Source organism: Stegodyphus dumicola, chromosome X2 (assembly GCF_044657685.1).
Source record: "Stegodyphus dumicola isolate Sdum_Otavi_A_Nest chromosome X2, ASM4465768v1".
NCBI lineage: Eukaryota > Metazoa > Arthropoda > Arachnida > Araneae > Eresidae > Stegodyphus > Stegodyphus dumicola.
Window position 1 is genome coordinate 7,804,152 of NC_140781.1, and position 20,436 is coordinate 7,824,587.

General features: G+C 33.2%; 2 protein-coding genes across 8 annotated transcripts in view; one reads left to right on the forward strand and one right to left on the reverse strand.

Annotated features, from left to right (window-relative positions):
• LOC118185922 (bifunctional peptidase and (3S)-lysyl hydroxylase Jmjd7-like) overlaps nucleotides 1–19,597 on the forward strand; it is a 119,042-nt gene extending 99,445 nt beyond the window's left edge. For all 6 annotated transcript variants that reach the window (XR_015039175.1, XR_015039177.1, XR_015039176.1 and 3 more), the window contains one exon: nucleotides 19,373–19,597. The gene's annotated coding sequence lies outside the window, so the exon portion shown is untranslated. The remainder of the gene's footprint in view (nucleotides 1–19,372) is intronic.
• The window catches only part of LOC118185923 (uncharacterized), a 115,658-nt gene that overhangs the window by 6,848 nt on the left and 88,374 nt on the right, over nucleotides 1–20,436 (reverse strand). For both annotated transcript variants that reach the window (XM_085809742.1, XM_085809741.1), the window contains 3 exons: nucleotides 10,164–10,252; nucleotides 9,866–10,044; nucleotides 9,599–9,787 (listed from right to left, as the gene is read on the reverse strand). In XM_085809742.1, coding sequence (XP_085665868.1) covers nucleotides 9,644–9,787; nucleotides 9,866–10,044; nucleotides 10,164–10,252 — 412 coding nt within the window. In that variant the 3' untranslated portion in view covers nucleotides 9,599–9,643. The remainder of the gene's footprint in view (nucleotides 1–9,598; nucleotides 9,788–9,865; nucleotides 10,045–10,163; nucleotides 10,253–20,436) is intronic.

Sequence of the window (20,436 nt, forward strand, 5' to 3'; positions counted from 1 at the left end):
ATTGTCCTTTCCAGGAAAGACCTCTGTGACTATACCCAAAGGCCAGAATATTCGCTTTTTATTATCACATCCAAACCAGACCAACCTCACCGACACTTATCTGTTTTAGACTGTTCTTATTGAAATTCTGCTGAATTAAAAGACTTCTTCCCTAAATCTTCTTAACTCTTTCTGTAGCTTTTGTTGATACCGGTATCTTTTTGTCAAATTAATACTATCAAAGTTATCTAAGTCTAGTACTCCTATTGTCTTTATTATCTTGAAGAAACATGGAAGGTGTTAACAGGATTAAATCTTGTATATCTTCGGATAAGTACGTTAAGGGTCGACAATTGATGACCACTTCCATATCACATAAAACTGTACATTTTAGGGAGGCTTTTCCTAGTACTCTTCTTAAACGTTTCTTAGTCATCTTAACTATGCATTCCCACCAGGCAGCTGTAGGAGGGTTGAAAATCCATTGGATCCTCATTATGGAACTTTCTTTAGATATCTTATCCCAGTCAAAAGACTCCAATGAGGTACTAGCTCCTTTAAAGTTTGTCCCATTATCGCTGTATGGTTTTTTTTTTTATCTGCCTCGTCTCGCTATAAATCTTCGTAATCCTAACAAAAAAGCATTGATGGAAAAGCTTTGAATCAACTCCAGGCTGACTTTTCGTAAGCCTTGTAAGAAAAAATATGTAAAACCAAAGCAACAAAGTTCTAAATCATCTTCAAACTATCAAGGAAATAAGTGCAATAATCCAAAACCATGTAGAAAATGTGGAACTTTTCATAAGTTATATAATTGTTCTGCTTATAATAAGATTTGCTTGTACTGTAAAAAGAAAAATCACTTTTCTAAAATGTGCACTTATAAAAATGTTAATGTTGTGCAGAATAATTTAGAGCATGAGTTGCATAATAATGGTAATAAATATATTTTAAGGTCAATAGAAGATACAAATCCATTTCCTAAAAATAGAACAGAATGGTTTGAAAGACTAAAAGTAAACATATCTAAATATTTATTTGTTAAGTTGGATACTGGTGCTCAGTCTAATGTGTTACCGTTGCCTAAATTTAAACAATTAAATTTAAGAGATGAATAAATGTTTTGACTAAATGAAAAGTCACTTTAAATAATTACAATGGTACTACAATTGATGTAGTTGAAAAATGCAAATTATTATGTGAAACATCGAAAGAAGACAAGAATGAAGTAGAATTTCAAGTTGTAGCATGTGATAAAACTGTTCCAGCTATTTTAAGTTTACCTATATTGCAAAAATTAAACCTAGCATAAAGGATTTGTACAGTAAATCCTGATATTGCCAGAATCTTTAAAAGGATATCAAAATTTATTTAAAGGAACTGGGAATTTGACTGCATATACCCATCACATTAAATTAAAACCAGGAGCTGTTCGTAAAATAGAGGCCTGTAGGAAAATTTAACTTAGCTCATTAAATCCATTAAAAAAGGAATTGGCAAGAATCGAAAAGATGGTATTATAAAGTTAATCAGCCTACAGAATTTTTGACTTCATTAGTCGTAGTTAGAAAAAAGGATGGTAATTTAAGAATGTGTTTAGATCCTTAGCACCTTAACCAAAATATACTGAGAGAACATTATCACATACCAACCTTTGAAGAAATTTCATCTCAAATGACAAATGCAAAGGTCTTTAGTATTTTAGATGCAAACAAAGCATTTTGGCAAATTAAACTGTCAGATTCAAGTTGTGAATTTACTACATTTAATACTCCGTTTGGTAGATATTGTTTTTAAGGTTGCCATATGGACTGAGTTCATCATCAGAAGTTTTTCTGAAATGTTTAGTGATTTAGAAGGAGTTCAAATATGTATAGGTGACTTATTAGTTTGGGGAAAAGATAAAAAAGAACATGATTTAAGATTAAAGAAATTGTTGGACGGAGCCAGAGAAAAGAATATTAAGTTTAATTTAAATAAATGTAAATTTGGGCTGAATGAAGTGAAATATATGGGACATATGTTTTCTAAAGATGGTTTAAAACCAGATGAAGACAAAATTAAGGCTATTGTAGATATAAAACCACCAAAAAATGTGAAAGAATTAGAAACTTTCCTAGGAATGATTACATATGTTTCTAGATTTATACTTAATGTATCAGAATTGACATCATGTTTAAGAGATTTGTTGAAAAAACAAGTTATCTGGAACTGGAATGCAACACATGAGAAAGCATTTAGAAGACTAAAAGATGTCTTAGTAACTAAACCAGTTTTACAGTATTGTTACGGATTTGGTATTTGAATAGCTAATGTTAGTTGAATTATAAATAAAATTGTTTTATTCCTTGTGCAGTGGAGCACGTGACGAATATTAAAAGAAAGCTAAGCCGGAAAATTAAAAATACAAGAGCACGTGTATTTAACATTTAATAAATAAATATCTCTTTCGAGAAAGTTCCAGCGCACGATTTAAAATCTTATGAAAGGAGGAAAACCTCTCAATTCGTTGTTGTTAGTTTGTTGTTGTTTTAAGAGTTTGTTTAGAAAACTGCTTTTGTTGACTGTAGCGAATTCGCGGATTAGCTTTCTCTAGCTGTTTTGAATTAAATTCTGTTGAGCGCTTGTGTAGTTAAAAGATAACTACTGTGATATATTGTAATACTGAACGAATATCTGAGAAAATTGAAGTATCGTGTTTTATTTATTTGTGATAATAATAAATCTTATTTATTTTTCATCGGACTTGTGCATTCAATTCCAAACGAACCCGTACACACGCAACAGTATTATGATATAATCATGCCAGTACTTTTATCTGTAGATACATGTCAAGGAGCAGTCTTACTGCACAATAATTTAACAGTAGTATATGCATCTAAGGCATTAATAGATACACAGAAGAATTATGCTCAAATTGAGAAGGAAGTTTTAGTTATTGTATTTTCATATGAGCAGTTTCACTAGTATATATTTGGAAAATATATTACAGTGGAAAGTGACCATAAACCATTCGAATCAGTTTTCAAAAAGCCATTAAATAAATGCCTGTAAGATTACAAAGAATAAAAGAATTTATTTAAAGAATTACAAAGAACAAAGATTACAGAGCCCTATCAGTTTGAGATAAAATATAAAGCAGGAAAAAGAACTTTTTATAGCAGATGCATTATCAAGATCATTCACTGATAAAGGAACTGATTTCTTTTAAGGAGACATAGAAGCTCATGTTGGATTGGTTGTAGAATATATACATATACCAATGTGTAAAGGCAAAATGGAAGTTTTTCAACTGGAAACAAAAAAAGATGAACTACAAGTTTTAAGAAAATTAATTAAAACTGGATGGCCAAATGAAAAATGTATGGTTCCAGAACTGGCAAAACCATATTTTAACTTCAGAGAACTATCAGAAGTAAATGGATTAATATTTAAAAATTCTTGTGTTGTTGTACAAAGAAGTTTACGAAAAGATATGTTAAGTAGAATTCATTATGGTCATTTAGGAGTAGTAAAATGAAAAATCAAAGCAAGAGAAGTATTATATTAGCCAGTAATGTCAAAAGAAATTGAAGATTTGGTACTGAATTGTCAAACATGCTTAAGTTTACAAAAAGCTAATACTAAAGAACCAATGATATCGAAAGAAATACCAGTTGGTTCATGTGAAGTATTGGGAACAAATCTCTTTTACTTTCAAGGAAGGGATTATCTAATAGTTATAGATTATTTTAGCAAATATGTTGAAATTGGACATTTGGAAGATTTGTGAAGTTTAGCAGTGATAAAGCAATTGAAATCAATTTTTGCAAAACATTGTATTCCAAAAATAGTATATTCGGATAATGGTCCACAATATAGTTGCAAGAAATTTAAAGAATTTGCAAGAAGATGGAATTTTGAAACCAGACCTTAAAAGTCCTTATTACCCACAACCTAATGGAATGGAATGGTTGAAAGACATATTCAAACTGTCAAGCGAATGCTAGAAAAAGCTGTTATTGACAACAAGGATCCATATTTAGCATTTCATCCAAGCTTAACGATATGAAGACCATTAACAACATTTACTCAAAGGAGATCACATATACATAAACGAGAAAAAGAAAAAAACTAAATGAAAGAGGGAAAATTATAGAAGCAGAAAGACCATGTTCATACAGGATTATAAGAACAGATGGAAGAATTGTACAAAGGAACAGAACAGATATTCCTAAAGGAAATAACCAGAAAGAGTCTGCAATACAAAACAACTATGAAAATGAGTCCCTAAGAATGAAGTTATAGATGAACCTGAGATACCTGAGAATAGCAGGAGCACTTCAAATTTAGATTTACCTGTAAGTTCTTCAAAACCTAATAGAAGTGTTGTGCCACAAAATAGTGAAAGAGGTATTGTATCACCAAATTTTGCAAATGGACATAACTACGTTACTCGATCTGGTAGGGCTGTTAAAAAAAACCATGTTATTTAAAAGAATATGTATAATTTTATTATTATTCCTATTAAAAAAGCGAGATGTTATATATGTAACTGTATCTATTATTATTATTAATCATAACTGTAATATAGAATAGTGGAGTAGCAATGTAGAATAAATGGTGTTTGTGTACATCTTGTAATCACCACTCAGCACTTATCTAACATATAAAAATGATACTAATTCAGAAGATTCGCAAATGATCATTTGCGGTTTTGCAGCTGAGGATGGTGGTTCGGTAAAACCATCGAAACTAGTCCTGTGGAAATTTTGTAAATATAACGCTGATTTTTGTTGTTTGTCTTCTGAATTAGTATTTATTCAGCGTGTTATTGTGTCTTAATATAAAAATGATACAGATGTGGCTTAAAATGTAAAGATGGTTTCGAGTGTAGCTCTATTATTGATTTGTGCATCTGCAATTTTATCATACTCTATATCAGATACAGATTCTATCCTGGATAACGAATTTGCAACGATATTTTCTTTTCTGCCTATGTGACACATATGTGTCGAAAACTTTGAGATATATTGTAAATGACGGATCTGTTTAGGTGGGGGCCTTCTCATTTTTTTTTTTTTTTTTTTTTGATGAAAAGCAAACATCACAGGCTTATGGTGAGTGTAAAATGTTATCTTTCTAAGATATGCCTGATTTGTTTGATTGAGAGATATATTCCAGTCAGTTCCCTGTCATGTATCTTTTTTGAGTATTAGTTAACTTTTTGGAAAAGAAAGCTAAGGGTTTCGAACTGCACAGTCCGGTGTAAATGGCGACTCAGGATAGGAAAACTCAACAATGCAGCATTTGCTAGATCTTTTTGCATTGCTCAAATTTTTCTTTTGCTTCTTCGGTCCATGGCATTATTTGGCTTGTCTTTTTTAGACACCTTTTAAATACTCATGGAGGATTGCCTAATTTTTGGCAGCATCTTTGATATATTGCCTATAGAAATTAACTGGACCAAGAAAAGTATGCAATTCATGAATGGTTTATGGTACTCTATAATTCAAGATAACATTCATTCTTTTGGGAAGAGGTTTCAAGCCTTCCGGAGTAACCAACTTTCCAAGATTTATATGAAGACCATATTGTTCTAATCGTGATAAAGCTACTTTTAAGATACTCTAAATATTCATCTTCCATCAAGTCCAGTCCGAAAAACACTTCAATGAAGCATTGAAATGTAGATGCGGGCATTCCTTAATCCAAAGCTCATTACGTTAAATTCATATAACACAAATGGCATTATTATTGTTGTTTCTTTTTACCTCCTTCCGCTATTGGAATCCGAAAGTAAGCTTTAAATAGGTCAATTTTTCAAAATATTTTCTTTTGCTTTAATATATGGTGAAAAACGTCTATTCTTGGAATAGGATAATGATCGGGAATCATTTTTGAATTTAAACGTCTGTAGTCCCTGCAATCTCATAAATTGCCATCCTTCTTAAAATCTAAATGAAGTGGGCTGGCCCATGGAGATTTAAGGTCTAATTATGCTGTTTTCTAACTCAAATTTGAAATCCTATTTGGCCAATTTTAGCTTATTTGCATCTAACTGGTGAGCTTTTAAAAAAACATACCTTTAGGTGAAGACCTTTAGCTATATAGTGCTTTGTATTAAGCTAGATTGCAAATATTACAGATTGTTAAATTCAAATATTATAATAACAAATTTGAAAATTGAGAATTTTGACAGTTGTGCTTATACCATCTGCACTTGTTATGCCCATAACATGACTTCAAACAGATAAATTTGTGACGCTATCTATTAAATTTTTGTTATGCATATCAATAAGTAATTTAAATTTGGTTAAAAAAATCTGCATGAAAAATAGCTAGATCCACTTAAGCGATTACAAAAGAATAAGAGAAGAACGGACGCATGCCTAAATCCAGAGTTAAAATTTTGAAATTGGGTATTATTGTTTTACTTGCAAGAAACAGTTTAAAAGAATTACATATTTTACAATTTGATGTTGTTGGAATGATAGATAAGTCAGCACTGCTGTCCACTAGAAAATGTAAGCCAGTTCTTTTATCAGTAACGAATAATTGGTATTTATGGAAATCTTTTGATTCATCTGCAGCAGAGCCTACCATCGAAGCTACTGCTGAGCAAAGTTTTTCTGACACCTTTTCAACTACAAGGGGCTTTTACATTTATTAGGGTAATATTTATCACCAAATTTAAAATGATAGTAGCAGTGTGATCCATTTGGATTATATTTTTTCTTGAATGACTATGAATCTTGCTTCAATTAAAGCAAGAGTGAGTGTCAATATTTACTTCTAGATTGTGAACATTTAGTTGCGAAATTTGTTTTCTAAGTTGGAGATTTTATCATGAATTCATTACAGAAGTATCTGCATAAGCAGCTACATATTGATCATTCCATTCACTTTGGATTGTACCCTATATATTTTCTACAACTTTTGGTTCTAAATGTGCTACAAAATAGTAAAATTTATTCTGGTTCTGGGTAATATTAGCAATTGAGAACTGTGTTTCAGCTTGGAAGAACCAAATGTCTGCCTTTTTTGCTAAAAAAAGTGGGATTTTAACGATTACCTTGTTTGCAGTAAATCCTTCACCAGGACTATTCGAAACAGGACTGTCCGTCTGTATAATTCAATGGTTCAAAGAAATTATTCATCTGAAAATTCACCAGATGTTGTGAATACTATGCTCAGTCAATACATGGCATAATTTAATAAATGAAATGATAATTCCAGAATGGATTAAGCATATTTTAATGCACAACAATAAAGGAAGACGTTAGGGTCGAACTCTTCTTTTTATCTACATTTTTTCTTGTTGCCAATATAGAGAAAATAAACTTCTCAACTACAAATATAATATTATATGTAGAAGAAGCTGCTACAGTATTCACTGAATTAGTTCAATATATTGTTGAACAAGCAAATTTATTTAGTGTTAGAAATCAGGAAATATTATATAATAATGCCTGTTGTAAATGTTCCAAATTTGAGTTAACATTGGTTATCACTTATTGGAAATGAAAATGTTAATGAATGATCTTGAATCATTTTCAAAAAAAAAATCACAAATTTTTGTATTTCAATGATAACATTTTTTCAGCAAACATTTTTTCTCATTACCACCCTGATCATGATCGCTTACATAAGGTTAGGTTGCTAATCCACTCGCATCAAAATAATTTTTCTTTCATAATAAAGGAATGTAGATTGTTTCTAAATTATCAAATATGTGCTTCAGAAACAAAACATTTTTCTAAAACAATACTTCTCCCTTAATGGAAATACAAAACATTTGTTCTTTGTGATCTATCTGGTTTTGCATGACTGAAATTTATGCAGAACAAGAAAGCATTTCCTGCCAAATGAATTGGATTCATGTTCAAATGCAAATGGTTTAATGAGGTTTTGCAGAAAAAGTGAATGAAATATAAAGTGTAGATTATATTTTGATAATAATTGTACCTCGCTCCAGTTGTTATCTCACCTAGCAAAGCAGGTTTTCATTCCCTGGGAACCATTAGGTGAAAACAGAATTTCTGACTGTTAGTTACCATTGGAAATAATATGAACAAATTAGAAAGAGTTTCTAGTTATGAGGGGGAAAAAATATTCCTTGTGTGTGTTGGAAAGATAACAAAACTGGGATATTCACTTCTTATGTCACTGGAGAAATACCACAATCTAGAGTTGACTGCTGGGATAAAATACAAAAACAGAATATTTAAGTGACTCGTCCAGGATTATCACCTAATTTATTTATCTCTTATAAATGCATGAATTGTCTACCAAAAAGTAATAAATACAAAAAAACAATGAAAATTCCAGCAGCAGACTCAAGCTATGGGAGATAACTCAAAGTTGCAAATTGCCTTTGCAAGCAAAATTCAGGAAGATTTCAATAAGACACAATGCCCTTCTAATGAAGAATTACATCAAAATAAATATTAAAAAAACTTTCTTAATATTGAAAATAGCAGACAAAGATACAATGTTCCCAGGTGCAGTAAACTCACTTAAATAAAATGTGAAAAGAGTGGTCTACATCTTTATTTCAATAAAAATAATTACTTTAAAATTTTCACATGCAAAAAAATATCCTCATTCATATCTTGCAGAGATTATGAAATATCATTGTTACACATTGTACTATTTCTGATACACCCCAGAAAATGGCATCATTATGTAATATATGATTTTTTGATGCCAACATAAATTTTTGTTTATTTCTTCTAAAATAAAGAGTGATATTTTAAAACAATTTTTTCTAATCTTATACATTATAAAATATAGATAAAAATATTTATTTTATTTTCCAAAAGGAGAAGTCAAGCATTAAAGGGATTATATTGCTTACGTCCTGTCTTATAAGCTTTTGTCTCTAAATATCATTAAGTATTGTTAATATATAATAAATCTCTCTTAACCAGTAGCAACAAGTTTTTCAGAAATCCATGATAATTACTTGCCCAAGACCGTGTGTGTGTATACAGCAATAAAAATATTACAAAAAATAAATAATGGACTGGTTCAAAAAGTAATATCAAAGTGTTATAAAGGTATCATCACTGTATAAAATGTTTATCAGAGAAATACACATTCTAAAGCAAATGTTTCAGCACTTTTTCTACTCCCTAATAAGACTGTTTTGATGCAGCCTATAAATCTAGAGATCACCCATTATTTCAAATGGCAGTATAAGTCACAATTTGTTCATAAACTGGTTAATGCAAGTCTTGTGCTTAACACGATGAAAAACATCAACAGGTATTTATTTCAATTCTGTGGCCTTGAGTTCTTTATCACAATATGCTTTAGCATATTATGTGTAATTTTTTATGCCACAGACAATGTGTACTGAAACAAACTGGCAATGAAAATTTTCAAGGTATGGTATACAAGTCAAAATAGAACTTTTGTTTGATTAAAAAATGAACTTCCAGTTTGTTAAAAACTTGAGAAACCACTACAGACTAGATAAGGCATGAAGATGAGTTTTCTTTTGCATCTTAAATGGCTGAGACTTTTTAATTTATATTTGCTTCACTTTTATTGAAAAAAATTGGAGTTATAAACAATGGATAAATGTACACTGATTATAAATACTTATAAAATGATAAGTTGAAATCTTTCATACAAACAGTAAGAACTTTCAGAAAAATTCTTTCTATGTCTATTTTCTTTAAGGTAGATAATTCCAGTCTATACACTTCCTGTTGTGCTGTTTAAGATACTCATTAGCTTTAGAAAAGTGTCGACACCCAAAGAATCCCCGATGAGCTGATAAAGGTGATGGATGTGCAGCAGTCAGTATTAAATGCTTCTCCTATAAAAAATATGCAGAACATTATTATTAAAACACATACTACAAACATGCAAGTTTCCCTCTCACGACAGAACTTACTTTCTTAATCAATGCAGATTTCTGCTTGGCATTTCCTCCCCAAAGTAGGAAAACAGTGTGAGGTAGATTATTATTGATCCAAACAATAACAGAATCTGTCAGATTTTCCCAGCCCTTATTTTGATGAGAATTAGCACAGCTTGCTCTGACAGTTAAGCATGCATTCAGGAGTAACACACCTAAAACGTTCAGTCATTTTCATGTTATATATTGTAAAATGAAAAAAAAAAAACACATCTAAAATATTCAGTCACTTTTATACTGCATATCATAAAAAATCACAAAAGTAAAAATAAACCTTGAGATGCCCAGCCATACAGGTATCCATGAGAAGGCATTTGAAAGTCAGGTATATCTGTAGACAACTCCTTATAGATATTTATCAAACTGCAAAAATAAAATATCACATATTTTAAAATGCAAGTTTAGGAGTCTAAAATTTCATAATGATATTTTTATACCAGCAACTTGCGTTTTACTTAAGAAATTCTTAGATTTGATAATTTCCTTCTTTTACCTACTAAAAATGCATATGCAAATTTTTTTATTATCAATCCCAACTTAGCAGGGAAAAAATAATATTACAAAGTAAACTAACTGCAAGCAAACTACATTAACTAAACTAAGCGATTCAACACTATCCCATGCTTCAGCTGCAATTAAATGAAAACCCAGTATCAAAAACAGAAAGACATTGTATGATGGCAAATCTTTATTTGCTAATGCTATGATATAAAGTTATCAGGTTCAATGTTCCTTCTAACCTTCTTCGGGAACATACAAGGACCTGACTAGGAACAGAGAGCTTACTAAAGCTATGTTCACTAATTGTAGTAAGTAGACAGGATACAGACTAAGGGTATACAAAACCCTTTATTTTTCTCTATATACAATAACTTCCGTACTTCGGAATACAATGACCCGCCACTCGGGGTCTAACGTAAAAGTATAAAAATAAAACTAAACTCTAATTTAGAATAATACACGTGGAAGATTGGCCTTATAATAACGGGAAGCGTATGTAGCACAGAGACTGTGAACACTACAATACGTTTAATTTATCAAGAGGATTAAAACCTCTGGCCTGGAAGGCAAACAGCAACTGCGTAACTTCTAAGGTAAGCGGCCTGCGTTGACTTACTGCTTCCTCTCTCTCGCTTGGCAAAAGGCCACAACTTAAATACTTGGCGTTCGCCAGACAAACTTTGCATAAAAACCTTCACGCTTATAATTCTGGCCGGAAGTAGAAAATAAGAAGTGATAGTAAAGATTTAAAATAAAATAAACGTTAGTAAAACTTAAGATCCTTACATACTTCCCGCCAGAGTTAATTAGTTTGAAACTGAGGTCTAAAACGACCTTGTTGAAAACTTTTAGCTCTAGAATCTAACGCGAGGCCAACCTTTTACAAACACACTTCGCTAGAAACTAGAAATTTAAAAGAAAGAAATTTGTTACAATAGCAGCTCCCAGGATATACAACAATCTTTTTTTCATCTGTACTGCATCTAAACGGGAGCTTTTATTCAATTCTGGTTCCTTCCAGAGTTCTGGAAGGAAAACTAGTTTAATGAAATGTTACACAATGACATGGCAAGTAACATATACAATTATACTGCTCTTAACATTCTTATTTCATTCATGACTATTTTAATTATCTCTCCCCGTGCTCTCTGACATGTGTTGTAAAAGAACACCAAACACGAATGTGTTTCTGTCTACGTGTGCCACACTTCCTCCTACAATCAAAACACTAACGTGTTAAAATTCAACATAACGAGACCTCTTAACACACCCTAATTTCAACTCTAAACCCTGAGGTACTATTCTAAAAGTGGCTAACTCTAAAGTGTAGCGTCAGAGAGCCTAACTACATCATTCAACCTTTAACACATATTCGCCATGATTTAGTCTTTACAGTCACACGAATAACAAATTTTTAACATTACTTTCACTTTTACCATATCACGGTATTTCTTAACATTTAAAATAACAGTTCACATTGTATATAAGAACATATTAACATGCCGTTAATTTTACACATTTGGAAACATACATTAGTAGTACATTGTTAACTTCTATTCTTTTCAAAGCAAGTGCCAATTCTTTCTACATTGAAATAATACATTTCAAAAAGTCTTTCAGACTAAAACTTCTTTCTTGCTAGAATGTTTTAAGTAAAATTTATACAATAACTTTTTACAATATTTAAGTCTTTACACAACGCTATTATACATCAACTTGAGTTTTACGCGCGAGTAATTGAAAACATAATAAGAAAATCGGTCACAACTCATTTCTCGCCCTTTTGGCGATAAAGGTAGACCTCGCATGAGGTAAAACTTCTTGAAATCTGCCACTTGCAGTAAGAATGAAAGATTAACTTAAGTTTGCAAAGTAACATAAAATTTTACTTATCTTTGTAATATTCGGACATCCTCTTCTGGGCCCAGTCTTTAAAGGTACTGCAGATAGTAGCTTGATTTATCCTCCTTCTTGTACGGGCTCGCCCTTCAGTGCTTTCCTCTGGAAGCTTCCGTTTTTCACCAGTTCGGCCACCCTTGAACACCTTCCTTTTCTCCTCTGCTTGTGGTCTTGGCCGTTTGAAGGCAGCTGGTCTTGGCGGAACCGGGAAACTTCTGTCGTGATCCTGCTTGGACCTCGTTGTTGGCCGTTCAAATTTTCCTTGTACTTTTTCCTCCGCCGCTGATGGCCCTTCCGCAGTTCGGCGACTGCGGAGAGTTCTGTCGGATGAGTAGATCTTCCGTTTTAAAGCCGGGTTATAGTTGCCGTCATTTCTCCTGGTCCTCTTCACATACGTCGTCCTTCTCCCTTCTTCATTCTGGGGGTGTTTGTGAACTCTGTTTTCTGGACGGTGGAACGGCTTCTTTTTCTTGTTACCTTCAATTTTTCCGCGGGGCAATTTTCTTTTCACTTGCTTCTGTCTCTCATTGGCTTGCCCTTGTACTTGTCGTTTTTCCACCTCTGGAACTTGTACCTGCGGTGTCTGCCGTGCCGGATCCTGCAAAAGATCTGAAAAGATTTGCATTTTATTACGATCGAAGTAGGGCTTGATTTGATCAATGTTTGCGGAACAGGTTTCACCATTTCTTGCTTTTAACACTACAACAGCGTGAGTTATTTTTTCTATAACATATGGTCCCTCAAATCGTGGAAAAAATTTGGCAGTTTTATCTTCTGGTGCTGAAGAAAGTGAATGCTTAATTTTTAAAACTTCATCCTCTACTTTATAAGTTACTCCCCGTCGTTTCAAATCATAATATAGCTTCTGTTTTCTTTGTGCTACTTCCGTATTTATTTTTGCTTCTTTTATTAGTTTTTCTATATCACCCATTTTAAATTCTGGGGCTCTTTGTTGCACATAAAATAATTTATCTAACGGTGTTATAATCTTTCTGCCTAGAAATAACTCAGCAGGAGTTTTGCCCGTTGTATCATGTTTTGCGGTCCTAAGGGCGAAAGCAAATTCATTGACATAGTTATCCCAGCTTTTATGAAAATTTTTAACATAACTACGGATAATTTTCACTATATTTCTATTGATCCGTTCCGCTATATTTGATTGCGGCCAATACGGGACCATTTTTAAATGACGTATGCCCAGTTTTTTGCACATGTCTTCAAATATATTACTTACAAATTGAGGACCATTATCCGATATAACTTTTAGGGGCGCCCCGTATTTTAAAATATATTTATTTAAAATAGAATCAGTAACTAATTTCGCGGAGGCTCGTTTTAAGGGAACAATTTCGGTCCATTTACTAAAATGATCAACCATAACAAGGAGATAGCGACTTTTGTTTAACTGACTTTTTGGGAAAGGGCCCAATAAATCGATGCCAATTATTTCATTTGGAAATTCGGATTTAATACTATTTAGAAACCCGGCCGGGCGGAAATTAATATAATTAACTGCTTGACATGTTGGGCAGGACTGGACATACGCCCTTGTTAACTTTTGCAGTTCAGGAAAGTAGACTGCCTCGCGTACGCGTTGGATAGTTTTTCGAATACCAGCATGAGAAGCTAAAGGGCTGTCATGGAGCTCCTGCAGGATATTTAATCTAAGACTAGCTGGGATAACAGGTCGAAATTCGTTGTTGGAATTCGTAGTTTTTGTATAAAATAATAGACCATCTATTAGTTCGTAATGGGCCGCCCTATTTCTTATCGCCACAATATCTTGGTGGCTAAAATTTTCAGGATCCTTCAAATACTCATAAACGCTTCCAAACTCAGGATCCTTACCCAGTTCGGTTATTACAGTTTCTCGTGAATTTATTGTACACGCTGTAAGCATTGCCATCTTTACGGTATTGCCTTGTTCGTCTATTTTAATCCTTGATAGGGCATCTGCTACAATATTTTCCTTTCCAGGGGTATGCTTGATTACCAGATTATATTCTTGCAGCTTGAGTGCCCATCTTATTAACCTTGGGGATAAATTTTTTCCTGAGTACAATCTAGTTACCGCCGCATGATCAGAGTACACTGTTATCGGCGCCTTTCCAAAATAGACTCGGAACTTTTGCACTGCTAACAGAACTGCAAGTGCCTCTCTCTCGGTCGCGGAATAGTTTCTTTGTGTTTGATTTAAAGTTCGGCTAAAAAATGCCACGGGCTGCTGATTTTGCGAAAGTACCGCTCCTACCGCATAATCCGAAGCATCCGCTGAAATTTCTAAATTTTCATCCTTTTCAGGAAATTTCAACACAGGGGCTTGCATTAATGCTTGTTTTAATTTTTCGAAAGCACTATTGGCTTCGGCCGTCCACGAGAATCTTGCCTTTTTCCTTTTTAATTTTAACAATGGCTCAGCGATAGCCGCAAAATCTTTTATAAAGGACCTATAATATGAACAAAGTCCTAGAAAAGAAGAGAGCTTCTTTGCCGTGTTTAGAGTCGGATACTTTTGTACAGCGATTATTTTTGATTCATCTGTCTCGATCCCTTTTTGAGATATTTTGTAACCTAAATATTTTAATTCAGGGGCTGCAAATTTGCACTTTTCGACATTAACTTTTAGACCGGCCTCATTTAATAAAGAAAACACCTGTCTTAAATCCTGTACATGTTGGTCGAGCTTATCACTAGTCATAATGATATCTTCTAAATAGATAAATGTGAACTTTCCAAGAACAGGTCTTAACACAATGTCCATGCATCGCTGAAATGTTGCCGGGGCGCCTGAAAGGCCAAACGGCATACGCAAAAATGCATAAGTGCCAGACTTGGTTATAAAAGCAGTCTTAGGCACGTCCTCAGGCCTCACCCCTATTTGAAAATAACCAGTCGTTAAGTCTAAAGTCGTCATAAATTTGGTTGATTTTATGTTTCTTAAAATTTCTCGGTAACGGATATACCGGATATTTCGTTATGGAATTTAATTTACGGTAATCAATAGCGAATCTCCACCTTTTTGGATGCTCCAAAGGATAGTCATTATTTTTCTTACATAAAACCACCGGGCTAGCATAACTACTTGAGATGGGCGTTATGATCTTTTTACGTAGCATATCGGTAATATGCCATTCTATAATTTTTTCCTTATTCTTATCATACCGGTATGTTTTTTGACGAACTGGAATTGCATCTCCGGTGTCAATACTATGGTTAGTAACCTGAGTAAATCCTGGAATATCACTAAATAACGAAGCAAATTCACTTACCACTTGTCAGATTCTATCTTGCTCGTCATTAGGCAGGTGGTCAAGATTTAACCTTGGCGCTTCAGCCTTTTCTACACGCACTGGTTTCATTGTCAGCTTAAGGGACGCTTCATTAAAATCCAGTGTAGCTTGTGCGTCTGAAAGAAAATCTATCCCTAAGATTAAATGTGCTTGCAGATTCTTTACTATAAAAAACATCACCTTTATTTGTTCGTCCTTGATACGGATATACAAAGGTACTTTACCTACGCACTTACATTTTTCTCCTTGCGCCGCTAATACTGTCGTATTATCCGCATTATATATGCGGTATTTGCGAAAATACTTTCTAAAAAACTCTTCTGCCACACAGGAACACTGCGCGCCGGTATCCAGGAGTGCGGTGGCTGGGATATTATTCACCAAGACTTCAATCTTCGGAAGAGTCAAATTTTTCACCATTACTGTATTTAACTTGTAGGAAGAGGGGTTTTCGTGACCTTCAGATTTCCGCACCCTCTCGTCAGCAGAAATCCGTTTTAGTTTAAATTATTTTTCCTTTCCGTGCTTTCCTTCTTTTTCCCCTGGCCTTGAGACTTTTTTCCTGGGTTGCTATTGAACTGTCGACGTTCGCCGGCTGTTTTTGAATGCTCGGGTTTCCTTGCCCACTGATTCGCTTTTTCTCCGTAGCCGTATGCTTGAATTTGCTGTAGTCTTGGCGTACCAAATTGGTTTCGCTGTTGATATTGGCGTCTTCTTTCGACGTCCGCCGTTCTTCTACTTTCAAACTGGATTGCTAGCTCAAATAACTTTTCCAGTGTAGTCGGATTTCTTAATTCAATAAAGTCTTGCACTTGGGGTAGTAACCTCGGCAAAATCACTTGAATTATTTCAGGATCCGGACGGTTTCCATACAAGAGCTTGAAAACGTGAATTTTTCTTAAAATAAAGCTCGAGAGGTTTTCGATTCTTTGTTGATATATACTGAAAAGTTCCGTTTCTAATTTCACACGATCCCTTACAACAGGGAAGGCTTTTAGTAGGGCAATCTTGAAATTTTCGTAAGTATAGGTGGGATTTCCTGCTTGACCCAAGAGACTTCTGCCTATACATTTGAACCAATTAAGCGCTTGGCCCCTCAAAGCGCTGGTAGCTAAGGTAACTTTTTGAAACTCGTGCACGGGGTAGAGCGTGAAGTGGTCATCCAATTTTTCCAAAAAACTGGTTACCGGTCAGTTTCCGTTAAACGTTGCTTCTGGTTTCATCGAAGCGTGCATGGTCTGGACAATGTAACCGAATCCTTCCAGGGCGGCAGCTGGCATTTCTGGATTCTGAGCCGTTTCTGCAGGCAGCACAGGTTCTTCTTGAAACTCGGCCATGGTTATTCTTCTTCGCTGGGCGCCACTATCAGGTTCAATGTTCCTTCTAACCTTCTTCGGGAACATACAAGGACCTGACTAGGAACAGAGAGCTTACTAAAGCTATGTTCACTAATTGTAGTAAGTAGACAGGATACAGACTAAGGGTATACAAAACCCTTTATTTTTCTCTATATACAATAACTTCCGTACTTCGGAATACAATGACCCGCCACTCGGGGTCTAACGTAAAAGTATAAAAATAAAACTAAACTCTAATTTAGAATAATACACGTGGAAGATTGGCCTTATAATAACAGGAAGCGTATGTAGCACAGAGACTGTGAACACTACAATACGTTTAATTTATCAAGAGGATTAAAACCTCTGGCCTGGAAGGCAAACAGCAACTGCGTAACTTCTAAGGTAAGCAGCCTGCGTTGACTTACTGCTTCCTCTCTCTCGCTTGGCAAAAGGCCACAACTTAAATACTTGGCGTTCGCCAGACAAACTTTGCATAAAAACCTTCACGCTTATAATTCTGGCCGGAAGTAGAAAATAAGAAGTGATAGTAAAGATTTAAAATAAAATAAACGTTAGTAAAACTTAAGATCCTTACAAAGTGTTATAATTTGTCTAGAAATTTATCTGAAGAACTTCATTTTTCACACCCAGAAGTTGAAGAACTAATGCCTTTTACCTGACCTTATCTCAATCAAAAACATTTTGTCTACCAAAACAAGTACTGTTATAGACTAAAGGAATAGACATGAACAGTCCTCCCACTTCTATTCTCGTAGATATCAAAATGTATTTTTTGAATAAAAAATTTTTAAAAAACTAAAATATTTCTTTCGGATTTGTTATGTCAATGACACATTTGCTCTCTTTGATGGCAATAAAGATGATTTACTTCAGGTTCTCTCAGTTATGAATTTTATAGATTCTGCTATCCAGGTAGTTTATGCATTTGAAATATTCATTTTCCTTTCCTTTCATGGCCATATGAAACAATTTTAATTTTGATACTACTACACATCAGAAATTTTTAGTTTGTATTCTAGCCCTTGCCAGATTCTGTCATTCTAATAAAAAAGTTAGCCTCTTTCTACCCTTTTCTTTTCTGCACACTAAAGGTTAGCTCATTTAAGTCAGCCCATGATAAAGAATTAAACTATCTGTAAGCTATTTGTTTGGAATGGAACAATTCACAGAAGCTTACTGTCTTAGATTATTGGCATAATATTTAAATATTTTTCTCATCTTATTTAAAAAAAGCATTCTTTTACTCCAATCATAATAAAATAATTCTAATAATAAATAAAATAAAATCTGTCAATAAAATAAGTAATTCTGACTTAAGGACCCTATTTCTGACATGAATTCTTGGAAAATTTATAGCACTCCTTGTTAATGTGATTTGATATAACACTGGACAAATAAAATAAAATTTAAAATTTCACATCAAGGAACACGAAGCTAATGTTTTAAAAAAAAAAGAGAGATAAAGGTTTTATGACTCAGCATTGGTGGGCTATATAACAAAAATGTATTTCATTTAAATCCAGATCAAGAAGGCAATAGCTGAATTGCTGAAAGTGCTTCTCCAAAGTAAATTGTTGGGTTTCTTAGAGTTAGTTTAGTTCTAATGAATCTAGTCTTAAACAATGGTAACAAAACAGAGTTATGTAGCGCGAGAAGGTTACTGAATGAAATAAAGACAATCAAAAGCATAGGGGCAATCTGCATTTCAGGGTTCCTATGCATTTCTGTTCAGAAATTAGGTATTTTTCAGGATCATCAATGAAAAAAATTAAGGACCTAACAGCAAATGGAGATTTAATAAACTAAAGTAATTATCTGAGCAATCAATTTTACTTTTGAAATACCATTCTAAGAATGAAACAGAAGTGTATGTAGAATGCATTATTATTAAACATAACTTGTATTTAACATAACTGTAAAACTAATATGAGAATAAAAACTAACTTTTTTAAAGTTATTAAGTAATTAACTTTAAATTAGAATTATTTTTTAAACATTTTATATTTAACACTTTATACTCACACATACTTTTATAAGAAGACTTATTGGTCGCTGTTAAAATTTTTTATTTGAAAAAATATTTGTTAAAATGGTCTATATAAATAATGATCTATAAGAATTTTAAGTTTTAACCCTTTATTTATGGGTAAAATTATATGCGACTACACTGCCAAATGCAAAAATTAAGATTTTTCAACACTTTTTCAGTGATATTATATTTAGCTTCAGAGAGGTTGGAAGCATGATAAAAAAAGAAAAAGATAACATACATTCCTAAACAATATAACAACAATTTATAGATATTTGCCTAAACTATAATCTATAAACATACTTACAAAGTTACACTGCTAGCATATAAACTTTGACTAAAAAATGTTCTTATAAACTAGAAATGACAAAAATGGCTAATATCAATTTGCGTTTTCTTTCAGCTCTGGTGGTGTTACTACATACATGGCATATTCTTTGACCCTTTTCTTCTCACAGCAGTGGACGAAAAAAAAAAGAATCTAAAAAATGTCTCACGATGAAATTACTGGTGGCTAATCGGCCGAGCAATTCTCCACTCTTCATCTACCAGATCAAACTGGAGTAAGGGTTCTGTGTTTTGACAAAATTTGTTGTATAATGTTTCTAATAAATTATTTCAATGACAAGTGATATTTCCTGTTTTTACCAGAAATATATTACATGAATTCAAAATAGAAATGTTTAACAGGTGAAAAAAAAAATTTATATCACTTCACCCTTTTACGAACACTCTCTACAAAAAAAAGATAGCTGCATGTCAACCTTGTCTATAAGTCTCTATTTGTGGTGTACTTCAATACACAGTCTGGTTTCATAATCCTTTCCTGGATTCAATTCACTATTCCACTAAACACCAATGTTCCTTTGTGAAATGTGGAAATAAAATGCACAGTCTTTTTATCTTTCCACTTTAGAACGAAAATTTTGCACATTTTCTTCAGCCTTATTTGACTGTATCTAAGTGCTGTAAATTCTGGAAAATGCTTTCGGTTTCCCTTGACTGTACCACATAAACCAACACTATTTTCAACTAAATAGGCTGCCAACTTTGGGTTGGTGTAGCAATTATCAGTATATAGGAGGTGGTTTTTTTCCCAATAATTTTGTACAAGCTTTTTCACTAAAGTGCCCACAACACAAAGTGTTTCATCTTCTATCTCTGATGAAACCAATGTAAACCAAAATTTTCAAAATAATTCCAGTTTCAGAATTACACAGCGAAAACAGTTTTAGTCCAAATCGATGCTGTTTTGAAGGGATATATTATTTGAATGATAACCTGCCCTTGAACAGCATGAGACTCATCAATAGATATTTTTTGAAATGGTGAAAAATATGTAGAAAATCTGGCATTTATACTTTCAAACATGTGTCGAATTTTTGCACAGCCTATTGTTTTCTGGTCGGTTGTCGTTATCTGCAAAATGTAAAAATCACTGAATATTCCCATCTAATTCTTCAAGCG